At 40.8% G+C, this 20,794-nt stretch overlaps 1 protein-coding gene across 1 annotated transcript in view; it reads left to right on the top strand.

The window, feature by feature from the left end:
• The window catches only part of LOC126326355 (brachyurin-like), a 49,608-nt gene that overhangs the window by 26,300 nt on the left and 2,514 nt on the right, over nt 1–20,794 (top strand). Inside the window, exons 5-6 of the mRNA XM_049995634.1 lie at nt 5,444–5,542; nt 19,079–19,218. Coding sequence (XP_049851591.1) covers nt 5,444–5,542; nt 19,079–19,218 — 239 coding nt within the window. The remainder of the gene's footprint in view (nt 1–5,443; nt 5,543–19,078; nt 19,219–20,794) is intronic.

Raw genomic sequence — 20,794 nt, 5'->3', positions numbered from 1 at the left:
AATCACTTCCAAATGGGAATTATTCCCGAAATGCGTCGTATATATATAACTAAAAGAAAATCGTGACTTGTAGCAGAAAAGTTTGTTTACACACTAAGTTCTTTTCCACTTTCCTAGTTGACTGCTGCATTTTACTGAGCGAGAAGCGCCCGATAGGAAAACACATCTTATTTCAAAGCAGGGGCGATTTCCTAGCGAGAGGTAAAGTTCACTGATCGAAGCGGATTTACTGAGGTTTAATGGAAGGAAATAAATTTCATTTTTTCCGTGAAAGTTTGAAAATTGTGCTTTTCTGTGTGTTTTGACTTACTGATGTTGAATGGTAGTCCAGTTTTGTTGTTCCGCAGATAATCGGCGGAAGTTGTTAGGAAGAAGACGGAGGAGGCCTTTTACCTGTTAGCAGCGGTAGGAATTCGGAGTTTTCCTGGAAGTAGTAAAGTAGAAAATATTACCTCAGCTGCTGTTGAGGAATACTTTAATTTCCACTAATTGGTACGTCACTGAACATTCTCAGGTGGCAAGAGCATGAGACTTTTCAGAGTGCTTTGGAACAAATTAAAGCACTTCAGTAACATGAGTTTTTACGGCTAACCTCGGCCGTGTCAATTCATCTACATCTACATCTACATCCGTACTCCGCAAGCCACCTGACGGTGTGTGGCGGAGGGTACCCTCAGTACCTCTATCGGTTCTCCCTTCTATTCCAGTCTCGTATTGTACGTGGAAAGAAGGATTGTCGGTATGCTTCTGTGTGGGCTCTAATCTCTCTGATTTTATCCTCATGGTCTCTTCGCGAGATATACGTAGGAGGGAGCAATATACTGCTTGACTCTTCGGTGAAGGTATGTTCTCGAAACTTTAACAAAAGCCCGTACCGAGCTACTGAGCGTCTCTCCTGCAGAGTCTTCCACTGGAGTTTATCTATCATCTCCGTAACGCTTTCGCAATTACTAAATGATCCTGTAACGAAGCGCGCTGCTCTCCGTTGGATCTTCTCTATCTCTTCTATCAATCCTACCTGGTGCGGATCCCACACTGCTGAGCAGTATTCAAGCATTGGGCGAACAAGCGTACTGTAACCTACTTCCTTTGTTGTCGGATTGCATTTCCTTAGGATTCTTCCAATGAATCTCAGTCTGGCATCTGCTTTACCGACGATCAACTTCATATGATCATTCCATTTTAAATCACTCCTAATGCGTACTCCCAGATAATTTATGGAATTAACTGCTTCCAGTTGCTGACCTGCTATTTTGTAGCTAAATGATAAGGGACCTATCTTTCTATGTATTCGCATCACATTACACTTCGCTACATTGAGATTCAATTGCCATTCCGTGCACCATGCGTCAATTCGCTGCAGATCCTCCTGCATTTCAGTACAATTTTCCATTGTTGCAACCTTTCGATACACCACAGCATCATCTGCAAAAAGCCTCAGTGAACTTCCGATGTCATCCACCAGGTCATTTATGTATATTGTGAATAGCAACGGTCCTATGACACTCCCCTGCGGCACACCTGAAATCACTCTTACTTCGGAAGACTTCTCTCCATTGAGAATGACGTGCTGCGTTCTGTTATCTAGGAACTCCTCAATCCAATCACACAATTGATCTGATAGTCCGTATGCTCTTACTTTGTTCATTAAACGACTGTGGGGAACTGTGTCAAACGCCTTGCGGAAGTCAAGAAACACGGCATCTACCTGTGAACCCGTGTCTAAGGCCCTCTGAGTCTCGTGGACGAATAGCGCGAGCTGGGTTTCACACGATCGTCTTTTTCGAAACCCATGCTGATTCCTACAGAGTAGATTTCTAGTCTCCAGAAAAGACATTATACTCGAACATAATACGTGTTCCAAAATTCTACAACTGATCGACGTTAGAGATATAGGTCTATAGTTCTGCACATCTGTTCGACGTCCCTTCTTGAGAACGGGGATGACCTGTGCCCTTTTCCAATCCTTTGGAACGCTTCGCTCTTCTAGAGACCTACGGTACACCGCTGCAAGAAGGGGGGCAAGTTCCTTCGCGTACTCTGTGTAAAATCGAACTGGTATCCCATCAGGACCAGCGGCCTTTCCTCTTTTGAGCGATTTTAATTGTTTCTCTATCCCTCTGTCGTCTACTTCGATATCTACCATTTTGTCAACTGTGCGACAATCTAGAGAAGGAAGCACAGTGCAGTCTTCCTCTGTGAAACAGCTTTGGAAGAAGACATTTAGTAATTCGGCCTTTAGTCTGTCATCCTCTGTTTCAGTACCATTTTGGTCACAGAGTGTCTGGACATTTTGTTTTGATCCACCTACCGCTTTGACATAGGACCAAAATTTCTTAGGATTTTCTGCCAAGTCAGTACATAGAACTTTACTTTCGAATTCATTGAAAGCCTCTCGCATAGCCCTCCTCACACTACATTTCGCTTCGCGTAATTTTTGTTTGTCTGCAAGGCTTTGGCTATGTTTATGTTTGCTGTGAAGTTCCCTTTGCTTCCGCAGCAGTTTTCTAACTCGGTTGTTGTACCACGGTGGCTCTTTTCCATCTCTTACGATCTTGCTTGGCACATACTCATGTAACGCATATTGTACCATGGTTTTGAACTTCGTCCACTGATGCTCAACACTATCTGTACTTGAGACAAAACTTGTGTGTTGAGCCATCAAGTACTCTGAAATCTGCTTTTTGTCACTTTTGCTAAACAGAAAAATCTTCCTACCTTTTTTAATATTTCTATTTACGGCTGAAATCATTGATGCAATAACCGCTTTATGATCGCTGATTCCCTGTTCTGCATTAACTGATTCAAATAGTTCGGGTCTGTTTGTCACCAGAATGTCTAATATGTTATCGCCACGAGTCGGTTCTCTGTTTAATTGCTCAAGGTAGTTTTCAGATAAAGCACTTAAAAATATTTCACTGGATTCTTTGTCCCTGCCACCCGTTATGAACGTTTGAGTCTCCCAGTCTATATCCGGCAAATTAAAATCTCCACCCAGAACTATAACATGGTGGGGAAATCTACTCGAAATATTTTCCAAATTATTCTTCAGGTGCTGAGCCACAACAGCTGCTGAGCCCGGGGGCCTATAGAGACATCCAATTACCATGTCTGAGCCTGCTTTAACCGTGACCTTCACCCAAATCATTTCACAATTCGAATCTCCGTCAATTTCCTTCGATACTATTGCACTTCTTATCGCTATAAACACGCCTCCCCCTTCACTGTCCAGCCTATCTCTGCGGTATACATTCCAATCAGAGTTTAGGATTTCATTACTGTTTACGTCTGGTTTCAGCCAACTTTCTGTTCCTAGTACTATATGGGCGTTGTGACCGTTTATTAATGAGAGCAGTTCTGGGACCTTTCTATAGACGCTCCTGCAGTTTACTATTAGCACATTAATATTGTTATTCCTTGTTGCATTTTGCCTACTCCTGCCTTGCCGCGTCTCAGGAGGCGTCTTGTCGGGCCTAGGGAGGGAATTCTCTAACCTAAAAAAACCCCATGTGCACTCCACACGTACTCCGCTACCCTCGTAGCCGCTTCCGGCGTGTAGTGCACGCCTGACCTATTCAGGGGGACCCTACATTTCTCCACCCGATAGCGGAGGTCGAGAAATTTGCACCCCAGCTCTCCGCAGAATCGTCTGAGCCTCTGGTTTAAGCCTTCCACTCGGCTCCAAACCAGAGGACCGCGATCGGTTCTCGGAACGATACTACAAATAGTTAGCTCTGATTCCACCCCGCGAGCGAGGCTTTCCACCTTCACCAATTCCGCCAACCGCCTGTACGAACTGAGGATGACCTCTGAACCCAGACGGCAAGAGTCATTGGTGCCGACATGAGCAACAATTTGCAGTCGGGTGCACCCAGTGCTCTCTATCGCCGCCGGTAGGGCCTCCTCCACATCTCGGATGAGACCCCCCGGCAAGCAGACAGAGTGAACACTGGCCTTCTTCCCCGACCTTTCCGCTATTTCCCTAAGGGGCTCCATCACCCGCCTAACGTTGGAGCTCCCAATAACTAATAAACCCCTCCCCCCGTGTGCCTGCTCGGACCTTGCTGAAGGAGCAGCCACATGTCCACTCACAGGCAGAGCGGGCGATGCCACACGGCCAGCCTCCACATTGACCCTCCGCCTCGTGCGCCGCGAACGCCGCTGAACCCGCCACTCCCCTTGGGGAGAGGGTGGCCCAACCGCGCCCGGTACCCGCGAAGATGTCTCGACAGCAGGGACAGTGGGTGCAGCATCTAACACCTGGGGTGCACCATGCGACGCACCAGACTCCCCACTGCCGCTACACTCCGAGGCAGCAGCCTGAAGACGGCTGACCGCGGCCATCAACACGCTCAGCTGTTCGCGAAGAGTGGCCAGCTCCTCCTGCGTCCGTACACAGCAGCCACACATCCTAGCCATCCTAAGAAATTGTGAATTCATAACGTTGCACAAGACACAGTAAAAATTCAGCTTCTTGTATATGGCGAAGGGTCGAAAATCCGCCATACATTGTTTGGAAACATCGTACTAAAAATCTCTAAGTCATTTTGGACCTGCTCTGTCTTCTGACGTGGTAGAAAATCTTAAGGCATTTTTCACTTTCTTATGTTTGCAGGCGTGTCTACGTGCTTTCAAAGTCTTCTGTCACCAAAGTAAACCGTAGTTTTCAGTGCTCGTACTTAAGTAATGACAGAGCAACATTACACTTCTTTAAGGCGTGTATTTGCCTTTAACACATACGAACGAAAACAGGACGAACTATAATATTTGCTATCTGAATTTACCGAAAACCGATATCTAAATGATTCCAGGGTTCTTTTCCTTAAAAAAAAACTAGATCAGATATCCTTTTTGAAAGTGTTGTATTCTGATTTGTTTGATATTAGTTATAAGCATAAATAACTGTTGATTCTGTGATTAAATAAAAACAGTATTGTAGTTTTTGTTTAGAATTTAAATCTAATAACTAAACAGAATGCATATCACAATGTTGTTAGTGCTGAAGTAGATTCCTCATGTTAATCACCGCCAATGACTTTGTATTCGTGCAGATGTATCTATTAGTAATACTTCAAGCAAACAAATAATAAATAAATTGTACCAAGGAATAACAAAGTAAGTATCATAATTGTCAGAGGAGACTAACGTAGTATTTTATTCTGTCATTTGTTTGAAGCGGATAAGCACAGAGCTCAAAAGCATTGTCATTTCTGATCTTCCCTGTCCATCAATTGCCAGTCTCATATTAAAGTCTGCGCATATCAGGAGGTCACAGTGAACATTAATCCAGTTAACTACGTTAACATAAATAATACATCTAGGAAATCTTGAGTAAGTATAAATGCTCAGGGAATTATTTAAAAAAATGTTAAACACAAGACAGCTACTGCAATTAAGATTATCGTTAACTTATTTGCTCAGACAAGCACTGGTTTTGTTGCAGACTACATACAGGCTCTACGGTTGCCTTCCTCCTCGCAAGCTGACCTCACTTATGAAGGAGAAGTCGTCACCGTCAGCGGATGGGGAATCACAAGCGATGGTAAATGCAGCTGAATCGCATTTATTGATAACTACTAGAATAATTTTCCTTGCATTGTTAATAAGTTTGACTAATTGTACGCGAACCTCCATTCCTTTCTACACTCCACCTTACTCCAAAGTCTAAATCTTTGAGTATTTCCCTCGGCGAAACAAAATTAATCTTTTCAAATGATGCTTCCTTTCTGTTTAAGTCTCTATTGTGAAATTAACGGATTGTGTATGTCATAGATTATATCACAAACCAAATCCTTCGGTTAGTAAGCTTTCCTCAGTTACTTCGTCCTGTATTCCATGACACCATCTTCGAATCAGTCTGTCGATCTAACATTTTTAATACTCGGATACACTCTTTTCCACATTTTTAAATTGGCGACTTTGCTTTCCAGACATCACTATTCTCTCAACTACTAATTTAGAATGTGCTGTCTTAGGTATATACAACGATTCATATTAACATATAATTTTCTTCCACTGAAAAAAGCTTTCTTCTTGTTGTTAGTTGTTTTCCATGTATCTCTAATTTTACGGTCCTACTTCTTAAATTTTTCCTACAAATTATTACCAAATATTTATGTGCTTTCCTTGTTTGATGTAATAATTCGACTAAGTTTTTGTGGTCATCAGTCCTCGCCTTGTTTTGATAAGACCCACTATGACTCCACACGTATGTCAACCTCTTCGTCTCACAGTACCACTTCCACCCAATGCCCTCAGTTACTCGTAGCTGTTGGATATATTCCACCCTCTGTCTTCCCCTACAGTGTCTACCCTCTACAGCTCCCTCTAGCACAATCGAAGCTATTCCTTAATGTCTTAACACGTGGCCAACCGTTCTATCCCGCCAGTGTTTTCCACGTGTTTCTTTCTTCGCCGATTCTGCTGAGAACTTCCTCACTTCTTATTTCGTCAGTCCACCTAACGTCCAGAAACTTTTATAGCATCATATCTCTGATGCTTCGTCCCTTCTCTTCCGGTTTCCTCACAGCCCATAATCCTCTTCCACTCATACATTCTCAGAAATTTCTTCCTCAAATTATATGAAGGTCGCTGGTATTTGCACTTCTTCTTTTCATAAATTCAGACTTTAACTTTTCTAGTTATTTGCACCACGTTAATGGCTTCTTTTTTAATTTCTTGGTAAACAGTTTATTACTTAAGACTGAAAAGCAATCAAATTCGATTTTGTTCCGCTGTTCTTGTAGGAGCTGAAAGGTGTGAAACGCATCCTCAAATAACCAAGTGTGGTAGTATTTTATGTGCTTCCTATGAAGGTAAATCAAAATGTTTCTACAAATATGCTGTTATACCTGAATTAGACTTTGACCAGCACACTAACTTAATGATTTTGCCAATTGACATTATTCAGTAACCAAAATCTCCTTACTTCAAAACACTGTTTCCATACGTCTGTCAAAAATCTGACTGAAAGGCTGCTATTTCGTCACTATTCTCTCTTTTTACCTTACGTTTCATGTATCGACTTATATTTCTCCAATTTCTCCAAAACTATATTTCGTACTTTTTTCTGCCAACCTACTTCTGTCCTAGACAATTTTTCCTTCGTTACCTTCACATTTTCCTCCCAGTTGTACTTTTAAGGTTGATATGCATTTTGCATTGTTTTCTATTCCACACAGCCTGCAGCTATGATTGGTTACAGACGTTTATGAATCTCTGCTTTCTTTTTTCCACCAATAAGAACATAGCTTAGTGTTTAGTCTTTAAAGTTGTTGTTACACTGCTTAACATATGCGAGAGTTTCGAATTCAGTCTTCCAATTTCTACATGCTGAATTGTTTTCTACCATGCAATTGTACTCTCTTATCATTTATGCGCTCTTATCTTATTCAGTGTGTTTATCATCATTAGTAGGTCCTGCATATTATTGAAGCAGGGAAAAACATCATGGAACAAAAAAATTACTAATCCCACCCACCACGGGAAGGTCGCAGCACATCGGACGGGAAAAAATGATTTTTTAGTGTCCTGAGGCCAAAACACACAAAAAAATTACATCGGCTTTCAATTTCCCTGAGGACAAAAATGTCACACGAAGTAAAATTACATCAGTGCCTGTCATGAGACTGGTGCAGGACATGTTCAATACGTTGCCACAAGTTGAAATAGAAAACCAGCATGCTCCACAACAAAAAATAATTGTTCAAATGGCTCTGAGCACTGTGGGACATAACATCTGAGGTCATCAGGCCCCTAGAACTTAGAACTTCGTAATCCTAACGAACCTAAGGGTATCACACACATCTATGCCCGAGGCAGAATTCGAACCTTCGACCGTGGCGGTCGAGCGCCTCCAGACTGAAGCGCCTAGAACCGCTCGGTCACTTCGGCCGGCGCTCCACAATCTCAGGGGTATTAACATGTTCTCGGAGAGGGAAACGGACGTCTTCCGCCCACAGCATGTTCGATGGCCAATTATTGTCAACTTCCATGCGAACAATAGATTCCAGTGCGAATGTTTATCTTGCTGGCAGGGTAGCTGGAAGCTACTCCTGAACATGGGTGATTTTGTCTGCTTAGCAACTGTCGCTCAGAATCAAGTCAAATTTAAGCAGCATTTTGTTGTAAGGGAAAACATCATGGAACAAAACAAAAAGACGCAGTACGACGGCTATGAATTGAGTTGCACATTGCACCGTCCGTACTGTTCAGTGTGCACTACCGCACAGTTTTTCGTAGCATTTTACGCACCGTGCTCACAGGTATGTCTAACGTTCGGGAAATTCCCCCCTACACTGCACATTGGCACGCCAGTGCACTGCGCGCCGACCGCGCTTACCCGCACTGCACTTCAAAAGTACCTGTACTATCGAATTTGGTAATCATTTTCGCCATACCGCTAGCAGACATCGAACTAATGCCCTTGATTCGTCAATAACACGATGTTCAAATTGACGTCAAAATGGTTCAAATGGCTCTGAGCACTATGGGACTTAACATCTGAGGTCATCAGGCCCCTAGAACTTAGAACTACTTAAACCTAACCAACCTAAGGACATCACACACATCCAAGCCCGTGCCAGGATTCGAACCTGCGACCGTTGCAGTCGCGCGGTTCCGGACTGAGGAGTGATTCTCTTTCTACAGCGTTTTGAAACTGGAACTTTAATTATGGACACCGTGCGTTTTCATCAGTATGATCGAAATTAAAAATAATAGTATGTCAATTGAATTAATGGAAACTTTCAGGGCCGTATTTGCCTTCGGTTACTGTTACTGGATTGCAAATGGAACATTGGCAGGTGAGCTCTGACAGGAAAGCTCAATTGCGCATCGTTACTAGGCGACGATAAATCTGTCAGAAGTATCAGGAAACTGATATTGCACTCAGGAATCAGTAGGTTATACTATCGGGGTGGCAGAAAATGAGGGTGACTCGTGGCTGCTCCCAGACGTCTCATGAGCAGACGGCAATGAACATCATTGCACTAGGAACCGGAGTATTGAGTAGTCTATGAGCTGCAGCTGATGAGATTCACATCAGGTCTCGAGCTGATGTGATTAGATTAGATTAGATTTACTTTCATTCAAATTGATCCGTAGTGAGGGGGTCCTCCAGGATGTGGAACACGTCAGAAAAACAACAATACATGATAAATATTTACAACTAAAACAAATAAGCTAATGTACCATTCCACAGGTCCCAAGTTGAATGATCGTCATTTTTTAATGAACACTATATGAAAGTCATTTTACAAATACTAATGTACTGAATTTAAAATATAAAAGTTTTTTATTTATTTATAAGGTAATAAACATGTAACACAACTACTATAATAGTTATTTACACTGAAATTGCGCAGAAGTTATATCGTATATATATATATATATATATCTCAGTTGGTTTTACTGAGAAATTCATCAATGGAGTAGAAGGAGTTGGCCACCAATAAATCCTTTAGGCTTCTCTTAAACTGAATTTCATTGGTTGTTAAGCTTTTTATGGCTGCTGGCAACTTATTGAAAATGTGTGTTCCTGAATAATGCACACCTTTTTGTACAAGACCTCCCCCCATGAACCATGGACCTTGCCGTTGGTGGGGAAGCTTGCGTGCCTCAACGATACAGATATCCGTACCGTAGGTGTAATCACAACTGAGGGGGTACCTGTTGAGAGGCCAGACAAACGTGTGGTTCCTGAAGAGGGGCAGCAGCCTTTTCAGTAGTTGCAGGGGCAACAGTCTGAATGATTGACTGATCAGGCCTTGCAACATTAACCAAAACGGCCTTGCTGTGCTGGTACTGCGAACGGCTAAAAGCAAGGGGAAACTACAGCCGTTATTCTTCCCGAGGGCATGCAGCTTTACTGTACGGTTAAATGATTCGGGAGGTAAAATAGTCCCCCATTCGGATGTCCGGGCGGGGACTACTCAAGAGGACGTCTTTATCAGGAGAAAGAAAACTGGCGCTTTACGAATCGGAGCGTGGAATGTCAGATCCCTGAATCGGGCAGGTAGGTTAGAAAATTTAAAAAGGGAACTGGATAGGTTAAAGTTAGATATAGTGGGAATTAGTGAAGTTCGATGGCAGGAGGAACAAGACTTCCGGTCAGGTGATTATAGGATTATAAATACAAAATCAAATAGGGGTAATGCAGGAGTAGGCTTAATAATGAATAAAAATAGGGGTGCGGGTAAGCTACTACAGACAGCATAGTGAACGCATAATAGTGGCCAAGATGGACACGAAGCCTATGCCTACTACAGTAGTACAAGTTTATAAGCCAACTAGCTCTGCAGATGACGAAGAAATTGAAGAAATGTATGATGAGACAAAAGAAATTATTCAGGTAGTGAAGGAAGACGAAAATTTAATAGTCATGGGTGACTGGAATTCGATATTAGGAAAAGGGAGAGAAAGAAACATAGTAGGTGAATATGGATTGGTGGAGAGAAATGAAAGAGGAAGCCGTCCGGTAGAATTTTGCACAGAGCATAACTTAATCATAGCTAACACTTGGTTCAAGAATCATAAAAGATGGTTGTACACATGGAAGAATCCTGGAGATACTAAAAGGCATCAGATAGATTATATAATGGTAAGACAGAGATTTAGGAACCAGGTTTTAAATTGTAGGACAATTCCAAGGGCAGATGTGGACTCTCACCACAATCTATTGGTTATGAACTGTAGATTAAAACTGAAGAAATTGCAAAAAAGGTGGGAATTTAAGGAGATGGGACCTGGATAAACTGACTAAACCAGAGGTTGTACAGAGTTTCAGGGAGAGCATAAGGGAACAATTGACAGGAATGGGGGAAAGAAATACAGTAGAAGAAGAATGGGTAGCTCTGAGGGATGAAGTAGTGAAGGCAGCAGAGGATCAAGACGAGGACTAGCAGAAATCCTTGCGTAACAGTAGAAATATTGAATTTGACTGATGAAAGGAGAAAATATAAAAATGCAGCAATTGAAGCAGGCAAAAAGGAATACAAACGTCTCAAAAATGAAATCGACTGGAAGTGCAAAATAGCTAAGCAGGCATGGCTAGAGGTCAAATGTAAGGATGTAGAGGCTTATCTGACTAGGGTTAAGATAGATACAGCCTACAGGAAAATTAAAGAGACTGGAGAAAAGAGAGCCACTTGTATGAATATCAAGAGCTCAGATGGAAATCCAGTTCTCAGCAAAGAAGGGAAAGCAGAAAGGTGGAAGGAGTTTATAGAGGGTCTATACAAGGGCGATGTATTTGAGGACAATATTATGGAAATGGAAGAGGAGGTAGATGAAGATTAAATGGGAGATACGATACTGCGTGAAGAGTTTGACAGAGCAGTGAAGGACTTGAGTCGGAAAAAGGCCCCAGGAGTAGACAAAATTCCATTAGAACCACTGACAGCCCTGGGAGAGCCAGTCCTGACAAAACTCTACCATCTGGTAAGCAAGATGTATGAGACAGGCGAAATACCATCTGACTTCAAGAAGACTATAATAATTCCAATCCCAAAGAAAGCAGGTGTTGACAGATGTGATAATTACCGAACCATCAGTTTAATAAGTCACAGCTGCAAAATACTAACGCGAATTCTTTACAGACGAATGGAAAAACTGGTAGAAGCCGACCTCGGAGAAGATCAGTTTGGATTCCGTAGAAATGTTGGAACACGTGAGGCATTACTGACCTTACGACTTATCTTAGAAGAACGATTAAGGAATTGAAAACCTACGTTTCTAGCATTTGTAGACTTAGAGAAAGCTTTTGACAATGTTGACTGGAATACTCTCTTTCAAATTCTAAAGGTGGCAGGGGTAAAATACCGGGATCGAAAAGCTATTTACAATTTGTACAGAAACCAGATGGCAGTTATAAGAGCCGAGGGGTATGAAAGGGGAGCAGTGGTTGGGAAGGGAGTGAGACAAGGTTGTAGCCTCTCCCCTATGTTATTCAATCTGTATATTGAGCAAGTAGTAAAGGAAACCAAATAAATATTTGGAGTAGGTATTAATATCCAGGGAGAAGAAATAAAAACTTTGAGGTTTTCCTATGACATTGTAATTCTGTCAGAGACAGCAAATGACTTGGAAGAACAGTTGAACGGAATGGACAGTGTCTTGAAAGGAGGATATAAGATGAACATCAACAAAAGTAAAACGAGAATAATGGAATGTAGTCGAATAAAGTCGGGTGATGCTGAGGGAATTAGATTAGGAAGTGAGACACTTAAAGTAGTAAAGGAGTTTTGCTATTTGGGGAGCAAAATAACTCATGATGGTCGAAGTAAAGAGGATATAAAATGTAGACTGGCAATGGCAAGAAAAGCGTTTCTGAAGAAGAGAAATTTGTTAACATCGAGTATAGATTTAAGTATCAGGAAGTCGTTTCTGAAAGTATTTGTATGGAGTGTAGCCATGTATGGAAGTGAAACATGGACAATAAATAGTGTGGACAAGAGGAGAATAGAAGCTTTCGAAACGTGGTGCTACAGAAAAATGTTGAAGATTAGGAGGGTAGATCACATAACTAATGAGGAGGTATTGAATAGGATTGGGGAGAAGAGAAGTTTGTGGCACAACTTGACTAGAAGAAGGGATCGGTTGGTAGGACATGTCCTAAGGCATCAAGGGGTCACAAACTTAGCTTTGGAGGGCAGCGTGGAGGGTAAAAACCGTAGCGGGAGACCAAGAGATGAATACATAAAGCAGATTCAGAAGGATGTAGGTTGCAGTAGGTACTAGGAGATGAAGGAGCTTGCACAGGATAGATTAGCATGGAGAGCTGCATCAAACCAGTCTCAGGACTGAAGACCACAACAACAACATTTGTACAAGACTATGTGATTTTAAATCCTTGTGAAGATCATTCTTATTTCTAGTATTGATTCCATGAATTGAGCTGTTGGTTTGAAAAAGTGATATATTTTTAATGACAAATTTCATTAAGGAATAAATATATTGGGAAGCAGTAGTTATTACCCCTAGTTCCCTGAACAGGCTTCTGCAGGATGTTCTTGAGTTCACACAACATATAACTCTTACTGCTTGTTTTTGTGCCCGCAAAACTTTAGGTTGGCTTGATGAATTACCCCAAAAAATAATCCCATATGACATCATGGAATGAAAGTAAGCGTAGTATGCCAGCTTTTTCATTTTTATATCCCCTATGTCTGACAAAATTCGCATTGCAAACAGGGATCTGTTAAGACGCTTCAGCAGTTCTGTGGTGTGCTCCTGCCAGTTGAATTTATTATTAAGCTTTAATCCCAAGAATTTAACACTGTCCTCTTCTTCTATGTTCTTGTCATCGTATGTTAGACATATACTCGTGGGAAACCCCTTTTCACATGTTTCTCATGAAGGCTACAGTCAGACTTTAACAATGAAATAATTTATTCCGTAGCATTCTTCAACATTTTCCGTGCGGTTTCATGTCGTCCGTAGAATTATTTAGCAGCAATTATCGTACATGCCCCGTAAGACCAAAATTTCACTCGCCTTGAATGTTGGTCTTAGCTTTCCACCAGTATTTTTAGATGGCTTTGTTTTTGCCGTACCAACACACTCCGTGTCTAATCTACGTGTCGACTTGTCCATTGTTTCCGGCAATCGCTTTTGTTCTGGAAACGTCTGCGTCACTGTAACGGGAGAAAACACGGACTGTGTGTGCATCCACCCCATCCAGTGAGACAATGATGTTTGGGAGGCCTCATATAGAATTTTCGTCTCTGGTTCCAGACTCCAGGAAACTGGAGACAACTCCTGCGTGTCAAGGCAGTTGGATGTCCAATCTGGGCCTTTCGTGTTCTATCTTCTCAGACCGTTACAAGTAATGAAATTCTTCGTCTTCTTTCTTCGCTCTTCTCTTTACAAAATCCTCAACATCGTTTTTATGATCTCAACTTCATCCCAGAGCGCTTTTACGCTATCATTTCTCATTGGAATATGCATAATCCCATTGTTTCTTTTTCTTTTTAATGTTACAAGTAATTGCCTGTCTTATCCTACTCTTCATAGAACTTTTCCATTTCGCAGATCATCGTCCATTTTACCTTTTCGTTTCTTCGCTATATCATTTTTTGAATAACCTTGTCCTGTCCTCATTCCGTAGTGATCAGATTTCCATATTCCTTAAACAAATTTTTTTTACAAAATACCTTATGAGACTGAGATCGACATGTCCTACTCTGTAGGTAATGGAAGCATGGTAATATTCTAGTTTTTCTGCGTTCATCAGTATTTTTAGCTTTCGTTCCATGCGCAAAGCTTCTCCAGTAGACGTAACTGTTTCCACAATTTACTGCAATTCTTTTTCATTTTTTGATAGGAAAGCTATATCGTCTACAAATATCAAATACCATAACGTCTGACTCTTTGCCAGGTCCTTTGTTCATATGCAAGTAAATAAACAAATTTCTCTCTTGCGGTTTATTAAAACGGCTATCGCAGCTTTAACTCGCTGTTCCATGCGAATTGCGATGTAAGCAGCCTTACTTCACCACTTAGTGGTTTCTTTGAAATGTTTATTGCTTACATTTCATGCCATAACTCTAAACCTATAAACAATGCCAAACCATTTGCACCTATTTATGCTGTATCTCATCAAACTTTATGCATTCGACTAATCAAATTTTCTATTTGAAGACAGCGGACATTTGCATTTTCCTTCAAAACGAGACATCGACATCGTGAGTGGGAATCTTACTTTGGCAAAAAAATGCATTTCTATGCTTAGAGGATAGTCTCTATTCCTCTGCCTTCTCCTCCTAAAGAGGCCATGAAGGGCCAACGGTACCGACCGGCCGCCGTGTTGCGGCGTGGCTGCGCTTTTTAGTGTTGCGTGTGCAGGCTGCAAAGTAGAATACACCTACCTCAGAACGACGTCTGCTCGGTGTCCCTCCAATAGGCAACGTAGATACTTACAAGATGATGTAAAAGCACCGTTGATAAAAAACACCATCTAATACCTACAATTACTCTAGTAACGAAATAAAATCCTGTAGAAAAACTGTCATTAAAAAATTTCTCAGGCGGTAAGAAAAAGGATCGGCTTCTGGAAAATAATGTCCTAAATTTCCACAAAAGAAGGTCTGTTTCGTCCATCTAGCCAGAGAAACGGTACTATTCAGTACACATTTAAACTATTGGCTATTTTGTTCACATTCACAATTCTTACCCTCATTTCACATGCACAGCAGCCAGAGGTCTGTACAAAGCCGACCAGAAGTAAATAACGTTCTCACAGTCATTAATTTAACTACTAACACGACTTATTACATTCGGTCCTTCTTGTGGATTTCTCAAAAAAGGAACTGCTCGCCAAAAAATGCTCAGTGGTTGAATACTGCAACATTGCCACGCGGACACTATCACGGCCAAATTTTCACACGCGAATATCATTCCAACAAAACAGTTCCAAAACTTCCAAACTTCACAAGACTATCCATAAATACATCAGCGTTAGTCACGTCACGTATCAAATGCGAGGAACTCAATATTCCTTCATTTTACGCATTACGACAGAAGGGCACTAGTAACATGACCGACCGCATTCAAAGCTAGCGAGCGAATCCTTTCTTGTTTACTCACTCCCAGTATAACTATCAGGTAACGAGCGGGAACCATCTCAATTCTGATTGGCTAACCACACTCGCTGCCAATCAGAATTCTCGCTCATGATAATACTCACGCCAGAAATGGCCTGCACCAATCCTTACATACAGACGCATCTACGTCATTCTGATATACAAATATCAAAGTAATGTTTAATAAACGAAAACGAAAAGGCAATAAATCTGGAATTATCCTTTATATACAGATAATACTCCAGCTAACTTTCTGGCTGCTCTGTTATAACAGCAATCACACCTAGCAAAGTGTGTAAGTTCCCTATGAACACTTTCCCACGACACGTTTGCATAACTCTTGCAGGTTACTTAAGACGGTATGTAAAGCAACATTAAAATTTTATGAATGTCTCACGTACACACTCTTATTCACTCAAATTTACTCCCACAACGATATTAGACACAAATAATAATTTTGTCTGATGTCTGATTTTTATATTAGTACAATGAAAAATAACTAAAGTTTTAATATGAAAATCTGAGTTAATTAATTCTGCACACTGAGAGTTCTGGTTATATTTTTAGATAATACCAAAGGATAACCTTTTATATTTCCTAACTGAATTCAGTTTCCTAAGGTCGTTTTTGAGGTTTTTAGCAATTTTTTTCTATCTCTGAAACTATGATAGTTATAAAGCTGTAATCGGGATACAATCTTCTCCTGAATGTCAAAAGGTAGTGTACCGCTTATGAAGATGATTAAATAATATTCAATACCATTTATTTAGGTTCTTATAGGTGGTGAATGTACGGTCGCTAAGAAGTGACACAGGAGCCGTTCTCACGCTACCGTAGTAGCAGGTGAACAGTAGTGTACATGGCTCATTGGCTAAGACACAAGTGGCGGTTTCTTTCACAGCCTCCGGCTCCAATACTGCGGGATGTATAGCAAAGAATGTCATCGCGCATTAACTCGCTACGTTACTGTGTCATCCTCAGCTCATAGGCGTCACTGGATGCGGATAATGGAGGGGCATGTGGTCAGCACACCGCTCTCCCGGCCGTTCTCAGTCAAGTAGCTCCTACGTTTGCCTCTCAAGGTCTGAGCGCACCCCGCTTGCCAACAGCGCTCACAGACTGGATGGTAACCCATCCAAGTACTTAGCCCAGCACGACAGCGCTTAACTTCGGTGCTGTGACGGTAACCGATGTTACCGCTGCGGCAAAGCCGTTGGGCTCTGTCTTCTACTGCACTTAAATATAAATCCATTTCTGATGGGATACATGGACTAGTATTTACTAAGCGTAATCCACTGGTAATGCTGCTTCGACTTGGAAGAGACATTACAAACTCATTTTCTGTCCTGATGTGATGGTCATTTAAGACCTTACTATCGGACGCCAGTCTCACAACTCTGTCTGTACTATCTATACTAAATTTCGAATGCATGCACTAGACGTCAGCTGTCTTGCAGTACTACTTCGAATCTATTCCTGACTGCACATAGCTCACAACTGCTCCTACTCTAAATTTTTGAATTTAGTATTCCTTTCTCTAGCACTTGCAGTTGAGTTAACTACACATAAAACAGTTCGCATGGGCAGTTGTCCAGAACTGTTGTTCGCATCTCTTTTTGTCTTTCATTGTTACAGCAGGACATAAGTCAAATATGGAGACAACTTTTAGTCATGGAAGATGAGCCCTAGTGCACAAATACTGGCAGCACTGGAGAATACAATGCAGCCCAGATGACAGTCTTGAAAATGAGGCCAGCAACAGGAACGGTGAAAGTACATATGGAATAAATCTGGAACTTATAAAATATGCCAAAATTCTCAAAAAGAGAGTTGTGCAGTTGGTATATGATATTTAGTGCTTGCTCTTCCTTGACTATGGCAAGGCCTGAGATAAGGTAGAAAGGATGAAATTTTGGGAAATACTTACTGGCTAGTACTTACTTGCAAATTTGGAGAACAGGAACAAATTTATTATCTCAATTTTATTTGTGGACAACAAGCTCTCCACGTTGACAGTGAAAGCGCTTCATAAGAACTGAACTGTATAACATTTTACAAACTTAACGAACGAGTAGATCGGTAAACGAAACGAAAGTAATGGCAGTGGAAGATATACTCGTAACAAAAGGAAAAATAGTGATGAACAAGAAGATAATAAAGCAGGTAAATTCGTTTAAATGGCTCGAGACAGTTATATCAATCCACATAACTAATTGTAATGTGTTCAAAACATACACAAATACAGATTGTACCATAATTAACGGCGGAAACGCATACAGTTGAAAGTACACGATATTAGAAGCAAATTAGTAAAATAAACATGGGCTCTAAAATTCATATCTGAAGTGATATGGGCACTACGTCATTTTCGATACCATGAAACAAACCTCTTCAACTGCAAACTCTTTTCCTTCCATATTTCGGGAGATGTTGGTATGGACCAAAACAAGAAAAAAATTGTCTAGCGACTGAGACTGTCCGCAGCTCGTGGTCGTGCGGTAGCGTTCTCGGTTGCCACACCCGGGTTCCCGGGTTCGATTCCCGGCAGGGTCAGGGATTTTCTCTGCCTCGTGACGACTGGGTGTTGTGTGATGTCCGTAGGTTAGTTAGGTTTAAGTAGTTCTAAGTTCTAGGGGACTGATGACCATAGATGTTAAGTCCCATAGTGCTCAGAGCCATTTGAACCATTTGAACTGATTCTAGTATCGTGTATGTTAAACTCTATGCATTTACGCCATTATGTGTGACCAACCCTGCGTAATGCTACAAATTGTTGTATAAGGAGCCACCTTCGCAGAGCTATACGGAAAGAGAAAACGCTAAGACATCACATCGTGATAGCTAAGCCTGTTCTTATATACTGTATTGTAGTAAAAATTGGATTCTAAGAGAAGGAAAGGAATAAAGAATTGATGTGGCCGAAATCACTTTTTGGATTAACATAAAGAGACCGATTGTGAAATGAAGATACAAGACAGACTAAACGTAAAAACAATGATGACAGAATACATTAAACACTACCAAAATAATGAGACGACGATATTAAAAGGATGCCACTTGAGTGACTGGTATGCTAAGTATTGCATTATAACTAAACCGGAAGACGAAGTATAGAATGGCCAATGAAGAGATCCGGACAGCAGTTCTGTTATTTCCCTTTGGTTAACAAGCGGACTAACAACCACTCGTTGAAAAGGGCAAAGAAGGAAGGAAGAAAGGGGGAAGGAAATTATGGGTTTGTTACGTACAGCATCAATACTTTAGGAAACTACTTATTTACAGTAGACAAAATAAAAGTTTAGTGCCATTTCGAGGAACTTCGAATTCAACTTTGAATATTTCTATTCAGTACATCTCGTGTGTTAATGTAAGAATTCTTTTCATTCAAAATAGTGTCCTTAACACAGTTCAAATATTTTTTAAAGACAGTAAAGAGGCGTGTCCGAACAAGGAGACTTCCTATCATTGAATGAGCAATATGTACATTTCTGTTGCAGATTCATCGACAGTAAGTACAACACTGAAATACGTCGACATGGTCGTCATATCCAACAGCGAGTGCTCTGAGTTATATCCTGGCGCTATCGACGATGACGTCATTTGTGCTCTCGGGAATCCTGATGGCAGTCCCTGCAGTGTAAGTAACAATGTTGGGTTTCTACTGGTCTGAACAGATATTTCTGCATCATATAAATATTGTCACAGATACCGTTTACAGTCAGTGGACGTATATTTGCAGTTGTAAAAAAGGCAATACACAAAAAATCATATCTATCTAAAAATCACGTAACGAAAAATTGAGTAATCATACATTTTTCCAGAGATGTTTCTGTAATTGAAGCGAACAGTTTTTAATCATATATGTTTCTGATAATTAATATAATACTCTGGGCTATTATGCGGTGGTCGAATGGATTTCACCTTAAATACTAGTGTTTCATCCCGATCTGTGGAGGACATCTTTAAGGGGGATCGTGGCTATAACGAAACATATAAACGAAAGAGGACACTGTGTTACAACAGACAATGATCTCAGAGTACTGCAAACTTAGAAAAGAGCTGGGAAATGGACATCTTGTAAGAAATGGAAATATTCATACATGGCCACATGGGGATCAATGAGATCCTGAATGAAATGACAGACTTCAAAAATTCACATTTCTTTTCCAATTTCACTACAGTACTCCTAGATTAAAAGATCATAACATGACAGTCATTAGACGCTAGCTCCAGCATTAGCTTAGAAATATGTAAATTAAATTAGTTTATATTATGATGTTTTTAATAATATTGTAACAGGTGCTCAATTTGTAATGTATTTCGTCAACTTACATCTGTAATACGATAACAAGACGTGTAGAAGGCATGTAAACATCTGACACGACGTAGATCGACAAATCGATAGTCAAATCGAAACCATCCGTATTTCCACCGCCATATTGTCCAGTGCACTACTGATATATTTGTGATCGTGTTTCCCAGTGCCTCCTACGTTAGTGACATAGTCTTTTGGCTCTAGCCCTAACAATAGCTTGGAAATACGTAAAATAAATAGTTTATATTATGATGTGTTCAATAATATAGTAACAGGTGCTCAATTTGTAATGTATTTCGTCATCCTACATCTGTAATACGATACGTATTTTGACGGCGTCTTGTCCACTGCACTAAACAACTGTCTGTGATCATGTTTCCAAGTTATTGTTATGTTAGTGACAATTTGTGAACAGTGACCAGGAGAGGCACGGAAATGAAGGCACCCAAGCGCACTACGAGACTGCCACACCAGAAGAAAAAAGTGAGTGACTGTTACAAAACATTTTCGTGCAAACATCAGTACAGCTTCCAAAGTGACATCACCCCTCACTAAGTTTTCTCTTCTTCCATAGGATGACCACAGCATTCACGAAAAGACTATGTTACATTTGTATGGCCTTAATTTAAAACTGTTTTTGTAATGCCATTTAGCCTGAAGATGAGGTTTACCTCGAAACATGTCGCTAAATAAATAAGTAACAATAGTTGAAAGAAGTTTGTGACTGGTAGCGGTAATTTAAAAAAAAAAAAAAAAGAGTTTACATATGAAACTACTTACCATGTAGCTGTGATGCTTAAGTTGTGTCTACAAAATATGACATTCAAGTGTAAAATATTAAGAAAAAATTAACTGTGAGCACAGGTCACTAAAGTGCCGGAAGCACAAGGATTTCACC

Source organism: Schistocerca gregaria, chromosome 2 (assembly GCF_023897955.1).
Source record: "Schistocerca gregaria isolate iqSchGreg1 chromosome 2, iqSchGreg1.2, whole genome shotgun sequence".
In the NCBI taxonomy this organism is placed as follows: Eukaryota; Metazoa; Arthropoda; class Insecta; order Orthoptera; family Acrididae; genus Schistocerca; species Schistocerca gregaria.
The sequence above is the reverse complement of the archived record's forward strand: the minus strand, read 5'-3'. Positions and strand labels throughout refer to the sequence as shown.